Raw genomic sequence first — 25,839 nt, 5'->3', positions numbered from 1 at the left:
GGAATGACTTTTAAATGCAATTTTCTCTTTAATTTCACATCAAATGGAATAACAAATAGCTAAAGAAAATTTTTTAACCATAAGGACTTTATAACCACAAAAATAACTTTTAAAAAATATATATATACATATAGCTGACGAAGTCCTAACTAATTATGACTAAAAAAATCCTAAAAGCACTCACCAATCATATAAATCCTAACTTTTTTCAATTGATCAAGTGGAATGTTTGCCTTTGAGGGAAAGAGTTGGATTTCTAATAATGCCGTAATGCAAAATGAGCAGTACATTGATGGACCTGAAAGAGATTTATTAATTTTATGGTCAACAAGTTTCATACACTTGGGTTGCAGAAAAGATAAAGAAAATTGACCCCATCATTGTATTTCATTAAATCCCTAATTTTCTCCACTAATGTAAAAAGATGAACACAATGAAAAGTCCTATTTCTCCCCTTCTCTTTTTTCCTTGTCCATGCAAAAATTTCACCTCTTTCAACAAAACCCAACAGTGTTTTTTTCTTAGGTGTCATTCCAAGCTGCAAAAACTGGCAAATGAGACATGGAGGTTGTTGATGGCCTCAGCTCGGCTGCTGTTTGAAACCATGCACCATTTGTTGAGGTAATGAGCTTTGATGCAAGTGGAGGCTTTGAAAATAGCATTGTATTGCCTGTTTTGTCCGGGCTAGCTTCTCTTGAGCTGCTCAAACTAGTAACCAACGATGAATTATTCGAGTAATGGGTCCCAAGTCTCGCAGCTGACTCATCCATCACTGGCTGGCAAGAGTTCACTGAATCAATACCCATAATATCTTGCGTTGCCATTGAAAACGAGGAACTGCGATAGTTCCCCACACACGTGGACTTCTGATCGAGAGAATCAACACAGGCACTGGACTGTGGCTGCTGGGGTGACTCGTAGAAAGCCATTTTCCAATCTGAGCCATTGCCATGGCTAGTTGGAAGCTGTATGGTTTCACCACCGGTTTGTGCATATGGGTTATAAACAATTGCCCCATTACTCGTCTCAGTCTCTATCTTTCGCCTGGCTAGCTCTCCTGCTAGCAGAGTGTTACTTGCCATGATCCTCTCAACATCATATCTTGTAATGTCAAAGTTAGTCACAGCATTAACTCCCCTAAACTTAATTGCAGCAACATCATAAGCCTCAGCAGCTCCCTCTTGGGTGCCTGGAATTTGTTCAACGCAGCATTTTAATAAAAGATAGCCTTCAAGCATAGAATTTTAGTCAGAAAATACTTTTATCCCTATTTATCAGCTAACTGATAGAAAACAGCCTTGTGAAAAGCTGAAATGTTACTGAAAATCAGAAGCGAAGAATCAGCCTTGTAAAAGCGAAGTGGTCATAAAAATTAGTTCTTTAAAAGTTATGTTTGCACAGCAAGAGCCCAGCAAAAATTTGAACTTCAAATGAGAACGATTGACAGGAATATAGCCAACAAGTTATGGGAAACTTTAAAACTACATGACAGAACTTACTGAATGTCCCAAGATAAAGGTCCTTGTTTCCTGCAACCCTGCCTATCCTTGCTTGCCATCTTCCATGCTGGTGATGTCTGGAATAAGATTGAAGAAAATTTGAGAACAGGACAAACTTGGAATAAATTAATAAATTTCCACTTTAAAAAATTGGTTAATTGTGAGATAAAGATAAAAAAGAACCTTGTTACTCCTCTGTAAATTGAGGCTCCCCTGGAGAACCCGCTACTTTTCCTGCAAAACAAAGCAGGAAAAAAAATGTATGTCTGTTACCTCTCCATAAATAAGGACAACGGGCACCATTTTAAGAACTGCAAAGTCATGTCCTAGTCCTTACCGTCGTAAATGCGCAACGTATTCCTGACGGCTCATGTTCTTCATCTCTTCAAGCTCTTCCCGGTAATTTTCCAACTGAGAAATGGAAAAAAAAAAAAAAAAAGAATGGCATTTTGGTTACTAAGATGATAATTTCTCTGGAAGATTATAGTCACAGAGGTTAAATTATTATTACCGGAAAATTAATATGTGCAGAAGGTCCCCAGTATTTAAGGGCAGCAAGATCATAAGCCCTTGCAGCTTTCTCTTCCATATCATATCCCCCTGTAAGTTTAAATGGTAAACTGAAATTAACATCAAATTAATTAAGATTGTTTCTGAATGATTCTTTCTAAATTTTTAAGAGAAAGCTTACCCAGATAAACTGAAAAAATATTATTGACGGGAACGGCATCCACACACAGCATGAACATGACAAGAATTAAATACAAGTCAGGCCAGGAGAAGAGAAGGACCAAGAATTGCAGTCAAAAAGCAATACTTCCAAACATATACTATGAACGTATTATTTCGTTTGCTTGATCAACCTTGCCTTCCTTTCCTGGTCTGGCCCTCCTTCTTGCAACTATTATCCCAGAGATGGGCTTCATATCTACCCGTCCATCTATGTCTGGTAAAGGCAATAAATTGATCAGGGTTACTTGTACGTACAAAATCAAGCAAATTAATGAAAAATGTTCAAGGGTGAAAATGTAAGGTTAAAGAAACAGTGTTTACTGACCTGGTAACACCTCTATATTGAGATGTTCTTTGCCCAAATGTGTCAATGGACTTCCTATGAACAGTTTGCTTTTGACCCACTTTTGCAGATCCTCTCTTCTTTGTTTCCATGGCCATACATTCAGTGCCCCTAGGTGATGAGATTTGTATTGGCGCTGTAACACAACTGGACTGAGAACTAGGGCTCATGGACAAGCTGAGAGACTGTGAATCCCCACAACCTATAGGACCAACTGACACCGAGGCTCCTCCGTCATCAACCATGCCGCTATTAAGTTGTTGCTCCAGTGCATTATGAGTGGGATACTGTCTAGCTACCCAGTTGTTTAAGAGAGGCATCTCATCATTCGCTATTTGAGGGATCTGGGAATCACAATCAGCAAAATGAGCATCCTTGGTTGCTTCCTCTAGTGAGGGTTGGTACATGCCATGGCAGGCCATTCCACTATAGTATGGATGGTTTTGAACTGAGAACTGTAGGTCTGAGTTTTGATGATAATACATGCTGTCAAGGCTTAAGGTCATTGCTTCCCTTTCGTGGCTGCTGTACCGCTGAGTTTCCATAGTTGCACCGCCCAGAAAGTCTTCCAGCTTCGGTGATGAACTCGGTACCATCCCTTGACACACAAAATTATTGAACAAAATAAGTATATCTAGAGCAGTTTCCAAAGCAGGGAAGAAAGGAGAGTACTAATACCAAGGATAAAACTCGAGAACAGGAAATAAAGAAACAAGGAGCAAACCTTCAGGTCGTGATCTATTTAGAGCTTCCATAATACAAAGAGAGCCATCAGACTTGAGTGGCATAACAGACAAGGGAGAGTGGAAGCCAACATTTTCTCCAACGCCATAGCAGATTCCAGAGCTGTTGAAATGAGAAGAGGACAGGTAGAAACCTGTAGGAACAGCACTAGAAACAGCAGACGGAGCTTGAGGTTCATGATGGTACTGGTGATGATGATGTTGGGGATCAGAAGCAACCTCCATTTTCATGTGGGGTGAGAGAGAGAATCCCAACCAGTTATTATTGCTTCCGTTGTTATTATCATTCACCGATTTCATCTTCACTTCCACAGGTTCCTTAAAAGTGTCTCTCACTTGCTACAAGGCAACAGCTCAATCATTGGGAAGGAAATAAACTATTCATACCCGAAATCTCTTGCCTCCCTCCATATTTCGCCTTAGCTTTTCGTTTTCTAGCAGTAAGAACTCGTTGCAAGAAAATTTTCCCACCGACTCAAAAACTCTTCACTCAATGTAATCACACATAAAAATTCAAAAAGAGAACAAAACTGGTTAGCTTTATTTTTACAGCCCACAAGGCCTTAGATAGATTTGAGAGGCAGGAAATCTGGCCCTCCAGTCACTTCATACCGTACAGTCTCCTTCTGCGCCAGTCTGCAATTCAATTTAAATCTATTGTTTTTCCTTTCAAGTTAAATACTGCTCCATTTTGGTTCACAGCTTTCGATTCAAAACGACGTCACTCTCTTGCTAACCAGACAAAGGAAATTCTTAGCTGTACTTAACCCTCCCCGTCTTGTCACCAATTTTACTGTGTCTGTCACCATATATTGGTCACAGCCCCATCACATGCCGTTGTTTGGACAAAGGAGAATGCTACGCTGTGTGCAGGTAATGTGCTGTGCCGTGCCGTGCCGTGCCTGTTTGGGTCATTTGATGATAGCTAAAATATCTTATAAAAAAAAACTTTTAAATTTATACATTTTGTTAAGATTAATTTTTGTAATTTCTTTTTCAAAGCTTATTTTATTTAGCAAAGTTAAACTTTTAACTCATTCTTTTATATTTATAAAATATAACTAAACTTATCTTTAGTTTGATCCAATGAATTTAATATTATAAAAAGTAAAAATTATAAAAAAAATATGTAATATTAAAACAAGTTAGTTATTTTAGTTAAACTTCTAAAATTTTATAAATAATTTGTTTAACAAGTTCAAAAGATTATAAATAATTTTATCATTTTAGTTAAACATTTTGTTTTATTAATTAATTCTTAAATTTGCAAGGACATTTTATTTTTAATAAATAAAATAATTAGATTGACGAAAACAATTTAAATATAGGCTTATATTATTCATATTAGCTGATTTTTGTAAAAAAATTTGTTCACCAATTTTAAGAACTAAGTCAATAAAAATATATTTAATTAATTTCTCTCTTCTCATTATTATTATTATTATTATTATTATTATTATTATTATTATTAGGAAAATTACTTTTTAGTCCATGATGTTTAACGTAATTAACACTTCTGTCCCTCTATTTTGGCGATCCAACACTTAAATCCCTTACTTTCTTTTCCGTCCAAATTTATAGTCCTTCCATCCAAAATAGTTGTTTGGGACATGTGAATTGACAAAATTAACTCTTATTAAAAGTCTCACTATTTTAAAATCACGAAACCCAAACCCAACCCAATGCTTTTTCATTGTATATGCTTCTTTACTTAGATTTTGCTTCTTCATTTTAGATTCTTTTTCTTCTTCTTCTACTTCTTCTTCTCCAACTCTCCATCTCCAAATTACTGTCAGCCTCCTCACCATAACTCCTATCCTTTCTACAACAAATCTCTCTCTGTTTCTGTAAGAGTTTACTCTCTCATCTCTCTATTTACCCTCCAAGAAAAAATTTTGCAACTCTCATATAATGCTTTAGAGAGAAGAAAGATGGAAAAAAGAAAAAAAAATAACAATGTCAAGAGAAAATAGAGAAAATATGAGGGAGAAGAAAGATGAAAAAGAAAAAAAGAAAAATCAAAAAAATATGAGGGAGAATAAAAATAAAAAAGAGAGAGAAAAGGAAAAGAAGAATCAATAATGGGTAAAAGACAATGGAGAAGATATGAAATAGAATAATGATGAGAGATTTCACGTTGAGGGGTTATGTTTGGAAAAAATTTTCAACTCTCACATTTGACTCTTCGACCAAACGGTTATTTTAGATGGAAGAGAAAGTGAGGGAGTCGCAAAAATAAAGGGACAAAAATGTTAATTACGTTAAATCTCAGGGACTAAAAAATAATTTTTCTTTATTATTATTATTCATGCTTATCATGTCTATTTTAAATACTAAGCTGAACACGTCATGGGCATAACTTGCAAAAGTAATAAACTTAAATTGATTTTTAAAATTAATTATTAATATACAACTAAAAAAATTAATTTAAAATAGCAACAGTAAATTATTATTTTATATATTTTAATTATAATTATAAATTAATAATAACATTTTAACTATTATATTATAGTGAATAAAAATATAATTAAAATTATAATTTTATCAAATATAAAATAATTTTTTTTATTAAAATATATTATTATATATAATAAAAAAATAAATTTTTTTTATAATACTTTTAAACTACTATTGGATTCTTATTTTGATAATATTAAGAGCATACTTTGATAACTGCTATGAATATACGTTGCTTAAACAGTAAAATATAGCAATAATAACTTAAACTATTGCATAAATGGAAAAAGAATAGAGACTGTACTTGCTTTATGAAGAACTATGGGTGAGTGGTGGTCACCAGCTAGCTTCAGAACAGAAAGTGGGAAGTGGGTCTAGCGATGAGCAAGGGTCCCTTACAAAAGAATTGCTTTTGATGGATTTTGTATTTTCCTTTTTTTATTTTTGTTGACCAGAGTGTGTCTATATATTTTTTAATTAGTATTTAAATTTATAATCAATTAATTTATTATTTAACCTCTAAATATTATTATTATTTATAAATTAATTTCTATATTTTTAAAAATTTATTATTTTTTTATTTATTAATAAAATAATTTTTTTTATTTAAATTCATCGTCTTTTCTCTTTACAAATGTAGTAAATAGAGGTAGAAAACTTTTAAAATTTAAACTACTTTTCTTATGATAAGATAATTCATTTCTCTTCATAATTCATTTCTCCAATCTTATTTATTTTATGATCCTTTAAATGCAGAGATGATAAAAATAAATAGAAAAATTAAAATATTAACAAGATAAAAATTAAGAATGTTTTAATAAATTTTTAAAAATGTATAAACTTATTTATATAAAAATATTTATAAATTAAATTGTAAATCTCCAAATATAATTTAATGATTTTAGTGATAATTTTCACATAGTAAAAACTTAAAACTCGTTGATTCTCTTGGTGTGTTCTTGAAAAATATAAAAAGGCAGCAGCAAGCTGTGGCTTAATGATTAAATAATCTCCAGAGAGGAAAGACTCAATTAATTTTGTCCATGTATTTATTAAAAATATTTAATTTCATCTATTTTAAATCTTTTATTTTATAATTTAACTTAAATATTTCAACTTAACATTAATTTAAACTCTATTTTATTTGAAAAAAAAATAAAATAAATTATATTTTAAACTCTAAATTTTAATATAATTAATAAATCGATTCTTATATTTTAAAAATCAATCACTTAAATATTTATATTTTTATTTTATTTAAATGCACAATATCTCTATCTATTTCTCCATTAATTTAAAAGTAAATAACTGTTAAAAAAATCTGAAAATTATTTTTTTCCATAATATCCTTGTGCACTTTTAAAAAATTAATACATAAAAATTAAAACCAAACACTTAAATATATCTATTTTTATTCCCTCTAATTGCATAGTCTCTTAATCTATTTCTCTATTGATTTAAAGGTAAATAATTAATAAAAAATCTGAAAATTAATTTTTCTCTACAATACCCCTATACACTTAAAAAAAATAATACATAAAAATTAAAGAATTTAAATATTTATAATTACTTGAATTATTGGTATAAATTTTTAATATAAAAAATTAAATAATTATAAACAATCAAGTAATTATAAACACTTAAGTGATTTAATTTTTATGTATTAAAATAGATAATTATTGAATTCAAAATTTATAATTTTCTCAAAGTTTTTACCATTTTTAATTTTTTTAATATCAAATCAAAGTAAATATATAACATTACTTCCTTCCTTTTAATATACAAACAAAAATAAAATAAAAATTTTCAGCTACCCGCCATCTCCTAAATTTTCTAGACGTAGAATTCAAGTAATTAAAGATACTTAAATCCTTCCATTTTTATATATTAAAACATATCGATTTCTAAATTTAAAATTTGCAGTGTTCTCAAAGTGCATAAGAGTATTATAGAAATAAAAAATAAATTTTAGATGATCACAGTTATTTACCTTCGAATTAAGAGAGAAATTGACAGAGTAATTGTATAATTAGATATAATGGAAATAAAGGGGTTGAAGTGTTTGGTTTTAAAATTGTAAGAACTGAGGAATATTAGGTCAAATCCCATTGGCCTCGTGAGGTCTTGGGACAAATCCTGCCCGGCGGTTGTGAGGCCAATGGGATGGATCACGGGAGTGTCGGACTTCAGGCTCTGGGCTATGTGGGCTCGGGAGATGGGAGAGGGACACCCGTGACATAAAAAGATATCACATAGCCCAGAGCCTGAAGTCCGACACTCCCGTGATCCATCCCATTGGCCTCACAACCGCCGGGCAGGATTTGTCCCAAGACCTCACGAGGCCAATGGGATTTGGCCCAATATCTTTTTATGTCACGGGTGTCTGTTAAGAGAAAGCTTTTGTATTCAAAATCGTTGATGAGAGGATTTACAAGTGAGGTATTTATACAGGTAAAATTGAGTTGCCAGCTCATCATCCCAGCTCGTCATCTAATAGTGGCGGGAAAAATAAGCTAACTAACTTCACAGCTAACAGACTTATAATAGAAATCTAACAAACTAATGCTATTAATGTAAATTATTTGCATAAGCATTTAAAACTGAACCACTGGAGCTTGATTAATCTTCTACACTCCCCCCTCAAGCTGATGATGGGCCAGAGAGACCAACTGAAGCTTGGACAACAGAGAATGAAACAGAGGAGAGGGAACGGACTTTGTAAAGATGTCTGCTAATTGATTCGGAGAGTTAATATGCTGTGTTTGCAGGAAACCAGCTGTGATTTGTTGTCTGACTACATGACAGTCAATGTCTATGTGTTTTGTCCTTTCATGATAAACAGGATTAGTGGCTATATGAATTGCTGCAAGATTGTCACAGTAAAGATGAACAGGCAAAGGAACTGTAATGTGAAAATCTTTGAGCAAATATGATAACCATAAAAGTTCACAAACCGTCAAAGCCATACTCCTGTATTCTGCTTCAGCAGAAGATCTACTGACAGTGGTTTGTTTTTTTGACTTCCAGGAAATGAGAGAGGACCCTAAATAAACACAATATCCTGAAATTGACTTTCTAGTAGTAGGGCAGGAGGCCCAATCTGAATCACAAAAGGCAGTTAATTTCATGGTGTTAGATGCAGAAAAGAAAAGACCAGTTGTAGGACACCCTTTAAGATATTTCAAAACATGTTGAGCAGCTTTCAAATGAGAAGAATAAGGGTTTTGCATAAATTGGGATAGTTGCTGGACAGCAAAGGTGATGTCAGGTCTTGTATGGCTTAAATACAGTAACTTGCCAACTAGTCTTCTGTAACTCTCAGGGTCAGATAATATAATGCCTTTCTCAGGAACTAGTTTTGAACCTTGAATTAAAGGTGTTTGGACAATTGTAGCATCTTGTAATCCAGCAGTGACAATCATATCTTGTATATATTTCTGTTGTGTCAAGGCAATACCTTCTTTGGTTCTAGAAATTTCTAAACCAAGAAAGTATGTTGCTGGACCAAGGTCCTTTATGGTAAACTGTTGATGCAGGAATTGTTTAACCTCCTCAATCAAACTTTCAGTGGGACTAGCAATCAATAAGTCATCAACGTATACTAATAATACCATAAAGGAAGAACCTGAACCTTTCATAAACAAACAATGATCATTAACAGACTGTGAAAATCCAAATTGTTGTAAGTGAGAGGTGAGTTCTTTATTCCATTGTCTCCCAGCTTGTTTGAGGCCATATAAAGATCGAGAAAGTTTGCATACCTGATCTGGGAGAGCTTTTGAATATCCTGCAGGCGGCTCCATATAAATATCCTCTTCAATGTAACCATGCAAATAAGCATTGTTAATGTCTAATTGGTGGAGAAACCAATTAGATGAAGCAACAAGAGTTAAGAGAACTCTAACAGTGACTAGTTTGGCTACAGGGGAGAAAGAATCTGTGTAATCTAATCCCAACATTTGGTTGAACCCCTTAGCCACTAGCCTTGCCTTATATCTGTCCAAGGATCCATCCTGTTTATATTTGACCCTAAATACCCATTTGGATCCTATTGCTTTCTTTCCTGCAGGTAAAGAGGTTAGTATCCAAGTATTATTTGCCTCTAATGCATTTAGTTCTAGCTGCATAGCATTAACCCAGTTAGGATCCTTACTTGCTTGTTTGTAGTTAGAAGGCTCTATAATCTTAGAAACATTTGCTATGAAGGATATATGGTCCATAGAGGGAAAGAAAGGAGTTAAGCTACCTGATGAATTTGGCAAAGTAGTAGACTGGCCAACAAAGTCTTTTAGCCAAGCAGGTCTATTGTGCTGTCTAGTACTGTGTCTAAGAATAGGAACAGGTGGTAGTGAGGGTGGAATGGTAGGTTTAGTGTTATTAAGAGTAGGAACAGTTGGTGATGATGGTGAAATGGGAGATGCAATGTCTTGATGAATATGTGTAGGAGATGATAAAGGGAAAAGTAATTGTGAAGGGGTAGAGGTAGAAGGTTCTGTGACTGGTGCAGTTGGTTGAAGGGCAGGTAAAGTATTAGTAGTAGTGTCTTGAAATGTAATGTTGTCATTTATTGTGTTGGGAAGAACAAAGTTAGTAATGTCTGTGGGTTTGGAAAAAGAAAAGGGAAAATGATGTTCATGGAAAATGACATCTCTAGAAAAGAAACACTGTTTGGTGTGAATATCATATAATTTGTAAGCCTTTTGATTTTTTGCATAACCAATAAACACAGAAGGTATAGCTCTTGATTCAAATTTGGTCTTATGTGGTTTTGTATTAGTAGCATAGGCTAAACATCCAAATACTTTGAAGTAAGACAAATCAGGTGGTTCTTGATATAGTTTTTCAAAAGGTGTTTTCCAATCAAGTACAATAGAAGGGGTTCTGTTAACTATGTGTGTGGCTGTCATTAAGGCTTCTGACCAGAATTGGTTTGGGAGTTTTGAATGAAACATCAAAGATCTAGCTACTTCTAAAAGAGTTTTATGTTTTCTCTCCACAACACCATTCTGTTGTGGAGTATAGACACATGTAGTTTGATGGAGAATACCAAGGGAAAGGAAAAGTTGTTTGCACTGTGAATTAAGAAATTCACTGCCATTGTCTGTTCTTACTGCTTTGATTGTTTGCTGAAATTGAGTTTTAATGTGAATAAAAAAATGATTAAGGGTAGAAGGAACTTGGAACTTTGTGTTAAGTAGATATATCCAGGTATATCTGGTTTGGTCATCAACAATTGTAAGCATGTACTTGGCACCTGATATGGAGGAGACTGTGTAAGGTCCCCACAGGTCAATGTGTAATAAGGCAAAGGGATTCAAGGAAGTTGACTGACTTGTAGGAAATGGTTGTCTATGCTGTTTTGATAAAGGACAGATAGGACAAAAAAATTCTTTTATTTCATCATTAGAGATTACATCAGCATGTCTAAGTCTAGGTAAGGACAAGTGCCCTAGTCTAGAATGCCAAAGTAAACACTTATTTGAACTAAAATTTGAAGAAACATGAAATGCAGTAGAATTGGGACATTGTTTAAGGCTGAATGATTTGTGATCAATCATATACAGTCCTGCTTGTACAAGTCCAATGGCCAATGTCTTACTACTCAGCAAATCCTGCAATACAGAACAGTAAGGTAGATTGATGACTGCTATGTTACAGGTTCTGGTTAATGTGGTAACTGAAATTAAGTTGCAATGAAAAGTTGGAATGTAAAGAGTATTGAACAAAGTAATCCTCTTAGTTAGGGTAATGTTGCCTCCATGTGTGACAACTATGATTTTACCAGTAGGTAGTCTAAGCAATTTAGGTCTAGGCAATGGTTTAATAAAGTCAAAGAATGAAGATGTGAAGCATATATGGTCTGTAGCTCCTGAATCCAAGATCCAAGAGCCTTTGTCACTATAATTAACAGCAGGTTTAGATACTAAACAAGGTGAAATACCTGCAAAACTAGAAGTTGATGCAATATTGACCATACTAGGATCAGTTGATGAAGGAATCAAGTTTTGAAGCTGTATTGCTTGAAGGACTTCTTGAGCCAGTTGTGATATCTGTGTACTGGGAGCAGTAGCAGTAGTCCCTGCAGAGAAATTCAAATTTGCCTCTAAAGGAGTGTTAGCCGGGTTAAGATCAGCAAAAACATTTGAGACATTATGTGCCTGTGAGTTTGAAGATCTTTGCTTCTTTAAATCCCAGTACCATTCTGGATAACCAATTAATTTGAAACATGAATCCTTAGTATGGCCTCCTGACTTGCAATGATCACAATACGGACCTTCTTTCTTTGAATTATTGCTTCTATAAGCCATTGATCTGTTGTCTCTGCTGTTAAATCTCTTATAATTTTGTACTGCCATAGCGGCTGAGACGTCATTATGAAAAAATGGTACATGTGCTACCTCTCTCTGTTTTTCTACATTCAGTACCATATTGTAAGCTTTGTTGATACTTGGAAAAGGATCCATTAGTAAAATTTGGTTCCTTACATGGTCATAACTGTCATTGAGTCCAAGTAGAAACTGCATGAGTTTCTCTTCATTGTCCATTCTGTGTATAGCAGCAGTAATTCCACATGTACAACCATCACATGAACAAATAGGAATTTTTCTCAAAGAATCAAGTTCATCCCAAAATCTTTTCATCTTTGTGTAATACTTGACTATGGACATGTTTTCTTGAGTCAAACTTGTAATTTCCCTACGGATTTGGTACATCATAGGGCCATTGCATTCAGAAAATCTTTCCTCTAATTCATCCCAAAGTTGTTTGGCAGATTTAGTGAAAAGGAAGGCTTCAACTAAATCTTTTGAAATGCAATTCAAAATCCAGGATATCACCATATTATTAGCTCTATTCCATTTTGGCAATAAAGGAGAATCAGCAGAGGGTTTCTTGCAGGTTCCATCTATGAATCCTATTTTATCTTTTGCAGTCAAAGCAATTATCATAGATCTATTCCAAGAGAGGTAATTGAATTCAGTCAAAGGAGTACTTACTAGAATCTGGCTTGGCGAATCAGAATTCAGCAAGTCAATCTCAGATTTAGATGTAATTAGATCTGTATCAGATGATTCAGCGACTTCAACGGTAGGATTGGTAGTCATCTTCGTAGAATTAGTATGAAAATTGGAAAAGATCAAGAAAATTGCAAAAGATCAAGAAAATTGCAGAAAAATTTAGGGAGAAGAAAGAAGAAATAACTGTCAATGAAGAAAGTTCTGGATCAGGAGCCTTGATAGCTCTGATACCATGTTAAGAGAAAGCTTTTGTATTCAAAATCGTTGATGAGAGGATTTACAAGTGAGGTATTTATACAGGTAAAATTGAGTTGCCAGCTCATCATCCCAGCTCGTCATCTAATAGTGGCGGGAAAAATAAGCTAACTAACTTCACAGCTAACAGACTTATAATAGAAATCTAACAAACTAATGCTATTAATGTAAATTATTTGCATAAGCATTTAAAACTGAACCACTGGAGCTTGATTAATCTTCTACAGTGTCCCTCTCCCATCTCCCGAGCCCACATAGCCCAGAGCCTGAAGTCATTAATTATATTAAAATCTAAGAACTAAAATATAATTTATTTTAAAAATAACTTATTTTTTATTATTTAATTTTAATTTAAAAATAAAATATATTAAAAAATTATATATAAAAGTGTTAATAAAATTTTAAAATTTAGAAAATAACTTTATTTTTAAAAAAATTTATTTTAAAATGATTTAATTATTTTTTTACCACTTGTGTTTTCCTTTAATAATTTTTTTAGTGTTTAAATGCCAGATAATGTAAAAATATTTTCTTAAAATTTTTTTTTTATGAAATTAATGAAACCTAGTCTAAAAATTAAAGCTTAATTAATAAATGAAGAAATTTAACTTAATGTTTTGAACTAAATTAAGCTTAAGTTAAACTTTTATTTTAGATAAAACAAATTTTAAAAATACACCAAATTGAAATAAAACATTTGCCTTGGACAAGGATATCATTTTCTACAATATAAAGTAATCTGAAATGGCAAGGTTCGTTTTTTAGAGGGGGCACCAGCGGATCTAGGTTAGAGCTAAGGGGCCATGCCCCTGAAATTTTGTGAATTTCCTACTATTTAGATAATTTTACTTAAATTCTAAATAAATAAGAAATAAATTATTATTAAATTTTTAAAAAATTTATTAATTTGTCTCTATTTAAAAATTATATTATTAAAATATTTTTATAAAATTAAATTCTTTAATCCTTTTATTAAGAATTTATTACCCTATCTTGAATATTTATCTTATTTAATTAATTTAATTCCAACTATACATAATATTTATACTTATAATTTTAAATATTCATATTAATTAATTTCTTTAACCATCACTAAAATAAATTGGCCAATAAATTTTTTTATAAATTATTAAATAATTTAATTTTATAAAATATAAATACATTTTATTTGAATGATTTTGTTATAAAAATATATTAGTGAATTTTCTAATAACTTAAAAACTTTATAATAATTCTCTTATATATAAAAAAAATAACTATCTTACTTCTTTATTATTTTTCAATCTAAAAAATTTATTTTTAATTTTCAAAATTTAATTTAAATATCTCAATATTTTTTTTTAAAATATTTATAAGGCAGGTTATTTATTTATTATTTAATTTATTTTTATACAATCATTTTTTATTATTAAAAAATAATAATTATTTTTATATACTTTTATTTATACAATTGAAATTACATGTTAAATTATTTAAATTTTATAAAAATAAAATTTTAAACTTAAAAAAAAAATAATATGAGTCATAATTAAACTATTATATGGTTTTCATGAACTATTTAAATTTAAAAAAAAATGTATATTTAGAAAAAGAATTTAATAGTTTATGAGCTAAATTATTTATTTTTTATTTTAAAAATTTTAAATATATATAAAATCAAAAGGTATGGATAATAAGTTAAATTATTTAAATTTATTTTTAAAAATTCTGAAGGAGGCAAATGAATTCAATTTGAAAATTTTTATTCATATGAATATTTTACATCTTATTTAAAATTTATATTAAAAATTTTAATTTTAATATATATATAAATAAAATTTGTTTTTAAAATGAGTGAAATTAAAAATCTGTCTAAAAATGAAATTAGACCTAACTTAAATTTGTAGATCCTTGTACTGTATGGAGATGTGCATGAAAGCTTTTGGTGGAGACAGATATTCAAATGCAAATGATTTGGTCTGTGTCTGAACCTTGAAAAGGGAGAGTGATGAGCTAAAGAGAATATATATATATAACTATAATCAAAGTACTAGGATTGGTGTGAGTCTGTGCATGCATTGATATGTTAGAAGGAATTCCTTTGATTATTATGCAGTAATGATGGGTGAATTGCTGCTCTTATCGAAACTGTGTGGGATTTCTAAGATTTCGAATCAAATCAAATCGAAATCGAAAAGATTGATGATATAAATATTAAATTAAATTTATTTAAATATTTAATTTTAATTTTAATTTAATTTTTAATAAATTTTAATTAAATCAAAATAAAAAAAATTGATGAGATAAATATTAAACTGAATTTATTTAAATATTTAATTTTAATTTTGATTTCAATTTTTTATTAAAAATTAAACTAAAATTAAATTAAAAAAATTGATTTATATATATATATAATTTATAGTGATAATATAATTTTAATATATAATTTTAATAATATATTTTATGTTATTATATAACTTTAATAAAATTAAACCATAATTACAATACTATTTTATTATTTTTAATCAATTTAATTAATTGATTATAATTTATTGTGTTTAAATAAATTATATATATAATATATATACTAATAGAATTATACTATTAGATTATAAATTACTAGATTAATCATATATATATATACTTACAATTGTTCTTATTATTTATATATATATATAATAATATAAAATTATTATATATTTTAACCACTAATTAATTATTAAATATTTATAATAGTATAATATAATTAATTTAATTAGTTAATTAAAATTCATTCTATCTAAATAGATTATATATATATATATTATTTCAATATTAATAAAATTATACTAATAAAATATAAATCACTAAAATATATATACCCATATGTATATATATATATATATATATATATATATATATATTTATAATTGTTATTAATAACTATATGTATATATATAAAAATTATTATATGTTTTATTCACTAATCAATTATTAAAGGTTTATAAAGATATAATTTAACTAATTTAATTTATTAATTACATTTTATTCTATTTAAATATATTATATTTTTATATTAATAAAATTTATATTAATAGAATATAAATTATTAAAATTTATTATTACCATATATATAATTATGTACTAGATTATATATTAATAAAATATAATTTGATAAAATTAGAAACAAGTTAAATTTAAATAATTGTGAATATTTTAAAAAAATATTATTCGATTAAACTATATAATTTTAGATATTATATAATTTTATTATAATAAAATAAATAAATTTATAACATATAGAGAAATGATAAAAATTCATTCAGTGAGAGTTTATTTATCGTAGAAATCTTACAATAAAGTTTTTAGAAACTTTATGGAGAATTTTTTTAAGAGTTTGAAAATTATAATAGGAAAAGCATTATATATTTAATTATTTAATATATTGATATATTTTAAATAAAAATATTATATGTTACGGTGGATATTTGATATTATTTTGGAGTGAGTAGAAGTCAGTTTCCTTTAGCAGACAAAAGGAAGAGCGAAAAGAGAAGACTCAAAATAAATAAAAGAGAAGAATGAAGGAAACGAAGGTTAATGAATTGAATGCAGGAGTAAATATTCAAAGATTTTCTTTTCTTTTATAAGCAATAAATATTCAGAGATGTGGACCTTTCCAACCTGCAGAGAGACAGAAATACAAGTGAAACAACAAAAACTCCCTTAAGAAAGACAAAACACTGCATTTTAATGAGCTGTAGGACATCATCGACTCCATCCCCAATAACCGCTCAGTTGAGCTGACGCAATCACATATGCTTTTCTTATATGCTGCTCAAACTCAGCGGATAATAGAATGTTTCTCTTTTAAAAAAAAGTTCAAATAATTTTTTTTATTTAAATTATTAACTAAGTATCCGATCATAAAAATCTACCAACACAAAACAATTAAATGCATGGAAATTTGCAATCCCTCGGTTCAATTTTGAATCAAATTAAATTAAAAAAATTAAAAATTAAATTATAAAAATTTTAAAAATAGAAATAAAATCGATTATGAAAATATAATTAAATCGAATTGAATTGATAAAATCAATTCGGTTATTCTAAACTAAAATCTGTAATTTTTTTAACAAGAAGTAGCTCTTAGGGTAAAAATTGAAATTAAAGTTTTTCAAATTTTAATCAAGCATCCAATGGATTATCGCAAAATGCTAAACTACATACTCACAAATCAACTATTGCAGCAAAACAATTATACAAATCTCTGCACAAACAAACTTGAGTATCACTCTCGGCTCCCCTTTGGGGAATCTAAATTCCTTTTCTGGTACTATTTATCAATGGATTTTATTAACGAATTTTCATCCGTTAATAATTTTAACGAATTTACTAAAATATTTAAAAATTTATTGATAAATTTTAATATAAAAAATTTTATGTAAAAATTTACCAACGGATTTAAAATCTGTTGGTTATCTATTAGTATTACTAACGGATTTTAAATAATCAATGGATTTTAAATTCGTTGATAATTTATAAATATATAAAATAATTAGTATTGAATTTATTAACAGATTTAAAATTTATTAGTAATTTATTAACGGATTTTAATTTTTTAATAAATTTAAAAAAGTATTTAAATTATTAACGAATTCTAAATTTACTAGTAATATTCAGTGTTCAAAAAATTACTAGCGGATTTAAAAATTCATTACTAAATTTTATCATTTAATTAGTAAGTAAAAAAAAATATTAAATTTACCGTCAAATGCCATCCGTTGGTAAATTTAAAATAACATTCCACGTAAAATTTTCACATTTTTTTCTAAAATTCTATATTTTTCGATTATCAACACATTTATTAACGGATTTTAAATCCGTCGTTAATTTTTGGAAAGAAAAATTTTTCTTTTTCTTTTCAAAATTTAGTAATGGATTCAAATCCGTTAGTAATCCGCATTTATAAATGAAATATCATCCATTTTCCTTTTATCATTCATTTATTTTATTATTTTTATTTCTTTTATTTTTTTTCTCTTTTTTTCATTTTTTTTTTCTTTTTCCATTACTTTCTTTCATTTCACTTTCGTATCTCATTTTTCTCGTCTCATTTTTTTTCTATTATTTTCCTTTCATTTTTTTTTTTATCTCATTCTCTTCTCTCTTCTATTATTTTCTTTATTTTCCTTCATAATTTCCCTTTCACTTTCTCCATTTTCTTTTCTATTATTTTCTTCCCTTTCGTCTCTTATTCTTCATTTTCTCTATAATTATCATTCATATTATTTTCTTCTATCATTTTCTTTCTATCTAGATTTTTTCTATTATTTTCTCTTCATTTATTTTCTTCTCTAATAATTTTCTCTTTTTATCATCATTTTTCTAATCATCTTTTTACTCTACTCTCATTCTTCCTTTTTTTTCATAATTTTTATTTTTCTATTATTTTTTTCTTTTTCCCTTTTTTCTTTCTTTTTTATCATTTTCTATCATTTACTTTTCTCTCATTTCCACTTTCTATATATTTCTAATAAATATTGGATATAAATTAAAAATTTAATAACAATAATAATATAATTTTAAATCTTATTGAATTAATAAAAAATAATATTAATAATAAAATTTATTATTTAATCAAAATAATAATTATTTTAAAACGGTGTTAATAAATTATTTTTCTCACAATTTACTAACTGATTTAAAATCCATTAATAATAATAATAGAAATTCCGTTAGTAAATCTGTTAGTGTTAGTAACGGACTTAAAAATTATTGGTAAAAATTTACCAATGAGCTTTTTAACAACGGATCCTAATCCGTTAGTAATTTGCTAATTCGTTTACCAACGGATTTTTACAAGATTACAAATGAAAAAATCCATTGGTAATCCATAAATTTTTTGTAGTGGTTGATGAGAGGGGGTCAAAGTAAAGCACCACTCCAACAGAAGGGATCACTGAAAGAGAGCAGACGATCGACCATTGGTGATCCATAAATTTTTTGTAGTGATTGATGAAAGGGGTCAAAATAAAGCACTATCTCCACTCCAACAGAAGAGATCACTGAAAGAGAACAAATGGTCGAAGGTCGACGGGAAAGAAATTCGGCAGCGACACTCAGCAAATTGATATAGAGGGAGGGAAAGAGATTGATAAAGAGCTTGAAGATCAACGGGAAAGAGATTGACGATCGATCAACGGAAAAGAGATTGATGATCGATCGATAAGAAAGAAATTGACGATCGACAGGAATGATATTGATGGGATTCCACGATTCATTAGGAATTTTAATTTTTAGCAAGTGTGAATAGGGGTTCGGGGGGAAATGGGGAGAAGGAGAATGCCTGATTCCTAAGACTGAAAGTGAAAGTAGAGAAGGGCTGAAAGGGGAGGGCTTGGGCTGCTGGGTTGGGTACGAAGGGGGAAGGCTGGACTTGGGCTTGGGCCTAACCAATAAAATCGATTATTTCGGTTTGATCGGTTATTTAACACATTTAAACTGAACAGTCCAGCCAATAAAATCGATTATTTCGATTTGATCGGTTATTTAACACATTTAAATTGAACCGAACCGAAAATGAAATAATTTTAAACATACTAACCGAACCAAACTGAATAATCCGACTAACTAAACTGATAAATCGAAATCGATCAGTTCGATTCGATTTTTCGATTTAAACCGAAATATGGTCTCCCTAGATACATAACCCGTTCTAAAAAAGTGTACATATTCATCCATCTTAGCTTCACACAAGAAACAATTCTGTATACTACTCTATTAACATTAGCTTCCTCTTGCCTAAAGACAACATTATTTCTTTCCATCTAAATGAAATAGACTGTTGTATTAAAGAACATTTTTCCACATGCCTTGTAAACCAACCAACCTGTTGTCTCCATCCCAACCCTAATGTAACGATCTTCTAAGAAATCACATCATTCTGGTTCTCATTGACGTTGAATTTCTTTACCTCCTTCCATGTAGCTTTAATGTCTGTATCAATGAGATATAGAAGTCTCTATATCCCTTGCCGAGAAAAATATTTTGCGAGGATTGTTCACGCATGCCTAGATCTATGTGACTCTTATAACACTTCACATGCTCAAGAATGTTTGCTCTCATATTAGGAACGGCAGTGAATAACCCTATCTGAATCCAAATTTATTTAATAGATTTAATATTAAAATTCATTTTAAATTCGATTAAAATTTATTTTAAATATTTCAAAACATTTAAAATCCCATTATTATTATTTAAAAAATATTCCAATCCATTGAATATTATAAAATTTAATTTAATAATTTATATAAAATATGATTTAATAATTTAAATATTATTATCAAATATGTAAAATATATTTACTTAATTATTTATACAGACACGTTAGGATAATTATGAATATTCAAAATATATAGAACTCAATTCAATTGAATACGGTAAAGGTATAATTTACAAAAATTCAACTATCTCAAATTCTATTGTATATTACCAAATTTCATTCTAATAAAGTTTAATTAGGTTAAATACTTATAAAAACTCAACATACTAATATTTCTATAGCCTACATATTTTAAGTGAAGAAAAATAATTAGTGAGCATAAATTATTTTTTTTATTAATAGATTTATTATAAAGTAAACTTACGCTGGATCACGTTAAGTTTTATGCTGTTTATTTTTTATAAGTAATTATCAACGCTGGTGAAACATGACCTTGGGGTCACCTATGCTTAGAGAAAATTCAACAAGAACCGCTATATCTTCACATTTTGGCTTGAGGCTGAGATATCTTGCAATAGTATGTATCATCCATCGGTGCATGTTCTTGCTTGTCCTTGTCCAATTGATACTCCAGATAATTATGCAAAATCCTTCCCTTGTTCAGTTGTTTGGCAACCAAAAGAAGCATGTTTTTATCAATAACAAGGTTATTCCCACTCTCTAGTCCAGAATTCTTTAAACTAGTCATGGAATATACCTTTTTAGGATGCTCCTAAGCAATCAGCTGGAGAAGGTCTCATATCTTGTATAGTTGTTTAGAACTCTGCTTAATCACTCAAACTTTAACCAAATAAGGGATAAAAAAACATTTCTCTTATTTTGCTTTACTGCAGTAGTTTATAATGGAGGAATTATAGAGCTAGCTGCAGCAGGTATACAATATAAGAATTAGACAGCATTCTAAACCTCTGTTCCAACATCAACTGTAGATTTAAAACACAATGTTTATTTTTGCCCCAATGGTTAGTTCATACATTTTGCCTAATATTCATCATATAATTTTATTATGTATAATTGAGCTCAAAGACAGTGATGGTATGTGATGTTAGAGTAACACAACCTTCATGAAAAAATTAAAAAAAAAAAGTGAAGAAACGTAAGGAATCTATCTATCACAGTAATTAAAGAGAACATAATGTATATATGATATTGATGATAACCGGCCCTGGACACTCCAGTCTTGGTTGAGCCTGTGCTGAAAAGGTAAGGCCTTAACTCTACTAAGACTTAATACATAACTCTACTTCACATGCATGTCCAAGCTTCACTTGGATAAGTCGGACTGGGTTTGAGTCTACGCATGGGAGGCCTGACCATTTTTATACCTCTAGTCCCGTGAGATAATAATCACGTGACATCCAGGATTATGTCCACATAGCGCAGGATAGAATTAAATGGCTGTCTGATGATGAAAAAGGAGACAGTATATGGGTATGTACGGCCAGCGTGAATATGACAGTTGCACGTCATTAGAAAACAAAAGAAAAAAGGAATAAAGGAAGCAAGGGAGAGACAAACCAGACTAAGTTTACCAATATAAACATTGAGCCTACCCTTTACTGGATCTCAAAGCATCAATTAGCGCTATCTGTGGGAATGATCGTTCAAAATTGCCAAAGTCAGAAGGATCGTTCAAAATCGCCAAAGTCATCAAACCCAGAGTATAAAAAATCAAAGATCTGCAGGGATATTCAGCACCTAAAAAGGTATTTTCTATAAAGATGTACAATGTAACTCTTATGTCTAAGATATGAACAAAATTGTCTTTTCTACTTCCAAAGTACTTTTGAACAGATGATGAGGACCCTCAATGAAGTAGGTGACTGGTCTCGAAAATAAGATCACTGGTACTATAAAACCGATTGAGGAGATAAAGACCCCAATAATGTGGGTGACCGATCTTGAAAATGGACAGTCGACACCACAAAACCGGTTGGGAAGATAAAGCCCTCAATAAGGTAGGTGACCGGTCTCGAAAACAAGACTGTCGGCACCACAAAATCGGTTGAGGAGATGAAGACCCCAATGAGGTAGGTGACCGGTCTCAAAAATAGACTGTCGACACCATAAAATCGATTGGAAAGACGAAACCCTTAATGAGGTAGGTGACCAGTTCTCGGAAATAAGACTACCGGCACCATAAAACCGGTTGAAAAGATGAAGACCCCAATGAGATGGGTGATCAGTCTTAAAAATGGACCGCCAACACCACAAAACCGGTTGAGAAGACGAAACACTTAATGAGATAAGCGACCAATCTCGAAATAAGACCATCGGCACCACAAAATTGGTTGAAGAGATAAAGGCTAGTAATGAAGACCCACACCAACAAGGCTATAAGCCAAAAGAAAACAAATCAAGAGATACAATGCCGACTCTAAGAAAGGACCTTAGCATACACAAGACTCAAGAAAAAAAGCTAAGGCCTAGTTTCGACCTCATACAAGAGCTTGGTTCACAGGAAAATAAGGTAAAGGCCTGGTTCCGACCTCATAAAAGAGCTCGAGTCACAAAGAAACAATACTAAGGCCAATTGCTGACCTGTAGAAAAGGGTAGGGTCATGTGGATGGTTGTGGCAACTGAGCTTGTTCTGCTTGGTATTGAACCTGCCATGATAGGATGGCATTTCTCACGGTCACATTTATGTCCATTCGATGGGCCGGGGCCATCTTTCGAATGAAATCTAAAGCCTTTTCCTTATCCTTGCACGGTCAGACTCCATCCTTTTGAAGCTCCACATAAATGTTCCAATCGGTTCGTAGTTATCCAAAACTCTCGGACACCCTATAGAGGAGGATGAAAAACTTTTTTTTCAACGTTTTAAGGAGGAGGGGAAACTGGTCGAAGAGGGTTTGGCACTTTTTCCCATTGAAGAACCAAAACTTCTCATTCTTCTGAGTTTTTAGCTAGTATAGTTAGGAAAAGAGGGCAATGCTCGACTCAATGTTATTGTTAAAGCAGACAAAGCAAAAGGCCACAAGAATTCTCCAGCTGTTTGGATGAAGTTAGGTGATTGACAGTTTGTGAAACCTGAGGACTTCGACGAAAAAAGGGTCAATTGGAAACCGAAGATTCGCCTTCAACTATTCCCCGTATACTATGATAGTATCTTCAGTAGGGATTTGATCATCAATACGAATATTTGGACTAGGAGCGTAAATTCAAAAGATCTCTCAAGAGACCTGGTAGTGGTCGTGAAGATGGTTTATATTCCTTTGGTTAGCACGGATGGGATGCCATTCACTAGCAGGATGTCATTTTCATTGACCGCCCTCAATAGAACTATGGGAGCCGAACCATGGATGAGGCCGCTGGAGGAAGAGCTGGAGGTTAAACTACCACTAAAAGAAGAAGACGAAGAGGAACTATTTATCTTTAAGGCAGGGAAGATGACACAAGAAGGAATTACCTTTGGAAAATGCGAAAGAGAGGACCGAGTGTTCGAGCCTTTTTAAAGAAGAAGGAAGTAATTGTGAGAAAAAGTGATAATCGTAAGAGAAAGGAAGATTTTACATTGTCATTTTGATAATTAGTTTAAATGCAGCTCGAGAAACAAAGCGAACATCATTTATCATCCGAGTAGATGAAGAGACGTGAGTATGAAGAGCTAATTTGAGTATGTCACATGTCCAAATCGTGGAAAACAACTGTAAATTTTGAATATGAAGAATTAAAAGCCGATGTGTGACTTTTGATATGACATAATAATCGCCTAAAGTGTGTTATGTATTGTCACCATACAACGGGACTACGTGGCAAAGTCCTAATAAATCGTGATCCTCGATCACTCAAGACTCACCCATAAAAAAGAAGACTCGATCAGCAGGGTGATAAGTACTCGAAACGATAGAGGCTTGAATGACATCTAGTTATCGTTAAAAGATATTATACGATAGATCTCTATTGCACCTACAATCACAAGATATTTTATCCACTAGTCAGTATTAGTCGGATTTTTAGAAAAGTCATTAACTAATCCTATCTTTTCACAATATAAAAGCAGGTACATATTATTATACATTCTTCTTAATCCCAAATTATCTATTTACATTCACCCATCTAGACAAGTTTACTAACTTGGCGTCAGCGTGGCTGTCTTTAGGCATCAACCATATCACATTCTCTTTTTACAGATTGACAGGAAATATTCAACTCTTTTTCGACCACATCAATATTATAATCCTTGAAAGTTTAATAAAATTTACAATTTGATTCTAATACTTTTTAAATAGTAAACAAATCAGTCCTAAATTTTTATTTTATTATAAATATACATTCTCTCTAAATTTTACTGTTAATCATAAAAAAAAAAAAGTAAATTCTGAACCTTTATCCTCAATTTTTTAAATTTCTAATATATATCAAAATATTTTATAATAATTTTATATTAAATAATTTTTTATTATATAAAGTTCACACTATTAATCTTTAAATTTTCTAATCTATAATTTATATCAAGATATTTTTTATAGTTTTATATTAAATATTTTTTCAATTTAAATAAGTAAATTTGATACGATTCAATAAATTATTTTTATAAAATTTATATATTATAATAAGCATATGTATGAAATAAAAATAAAAAATAAATATTTAAATTAAATTATTTATATTAATATAATAAAAAATATTAATGGAATACTATTATAATATGTGAAAAAATTTAATTTCTAAAATTTTATTGTGTTAATATAATATTTATTTTATTCAAATTTATAGCTTGACTATAATAATTTAGTGATTTATATTTCATTTTTTATAATAATTTAGTTCTTATAGTTTTAAAAATTTCATAAATTTTATAAAAATAATTATTATCTTAATAGCATTCAAAAAAATATTTAATATAATTCTGTAATAAAAAATTTTAGAATAAACTGAAAACTAATAAAGTTAGAGACTAAAGGTTCGGGTTTACATAGTAAAGAAAATATTTAATATAATATTATTATAAATATTTTGATATAAATTAAAAATTAAAATATGTAAAGTTTAGAAATGTTAAAAATTATTTAACAGAAAAATATTTAATATAAGACTATTATAAAATATTTTAATATATATTAAAAGTTAAGGAAATTAAAGTTTGTGGTTGTTTTCATAACTAAAAGTAAGTTTAGAGAATAAATATTTTATTAATAAATTAAAATTTTTAAAATTTAAATGATTTATTATTTAAAAAATATAGATTAAATTATAAATTTTATTAAATTTTAAGAATCATAGTATAAATTAACTTTACCTAAATTATTCCTCACACTTGTATGGTGTTGGTGAGAAACTGAGCCGTGTTCTTTTAGGAGTTAATTGCTTCCTATATTTACTGCAGGTTATGCAAACGCTTCTTCGGAATATAAAAAAAGCAAAGAAAATCACAGACGTCTGTTTTGTAATTTTCTAAAAGAAATTTAAATAAAAAATTTAAGAGAGAATAATGAAATATATATAAAAATTAGATTAACTGATTATAGCTATTGAAGACATCTTTACAAATAAATATATTTAAATTAAAAAAATTATTTATTAGAAAAGAATTTTAGTCCAATTTAT

The 25,839-nt window shown here is 29.9% G+C and overlaps 1 protein-coding gene across 2 annotated transcripts; it reads right to left on the bottom strand.

The window, feature by feature from the left end:
- Positions 1 to 293: 293 nt before the first annotated feature.
- LOC110614886 (AP2-like ethylene-responsive transcription factor ANT) lies at positions 294 to 3,959 on the bottom strand. Of its 2 annotated transcripts, none has more exons than XM_043956371.1 (9): positions 3,299 to 3,959; positions 2,557 to 3,172; positions 2,363 to 2,445; positions 2,191 to 2,199; positions 2,011 to 2,099; positions 1,837 to 1,910; positions 1,683 to 1,733; positions 1,500 to 1,576; positions 294 to 1,228 (listed from the first exon to the last, which is right to left on the bottom strand). In XM_043956371.1, exons 1-9 carry the CDS (start codon positions 3,615 to 3,617, stop codon positions 522 to 524), a joined length of 2,025 nt encoding a protein of 674 aa, XP_043812306.1. In that variant the 5' UTR covers positions 3,618 to 3,959; the 3' UTR covers positions 294 to 521. The 2 variants fall into 2 exon arrangements, with proteins under 2 accessions (XP_043812306.1, XP_021612267.1); XM_021756575.2 differs by having other exon boundaries at positions 294 to 1,189; positions 3,299 to 3,958.
- Between the last annotated feature and the right edge of the window lie 21,880 nt (positions 3,960 to 25,839).

This window comes from Manihot esculenta, chromosome 5 (assembly GCF_001659605.2).
Source record: "Manihot esculenta cultivar AM560-2 chromosome 5, M.esculenta_v8, whole genome shotgun sequence".
NCBI lineage: Eukaryota > Viridiplantae > Streptophyta > Magnoliopsida > Malpighiales > Euphorbiaceae > Manihot > Manihot esculenta.
The sequence above is the reverse complement of the archived record's forward strand: the minus strand, read 5'-3'. Positions and strand labels throughout refer to the sequence as shown.

Coding starts and splice junctions, on each gene's coding strand:
- LOC110614886 (XM_043956371.1), bottom strand. CDS start 3,617: ATGAAATCGGTGAATGATAATAACAACGGAAGCAATAATAACTGGTTG. Junction 1,911..2,010: donor CTGCACATATTAATTTTCCG/GTAATAATAATT, acceptor TCCATTTCTCAG/TTGGAAAATTACCGGGAAGA. Junction 1,229..1,499: donor CCTTTATCTTGGGACATTCA/GTAAGTTCTGTC, acceptor CTATGCTTGAAG/GCTATCTTTTATTAAAATGC.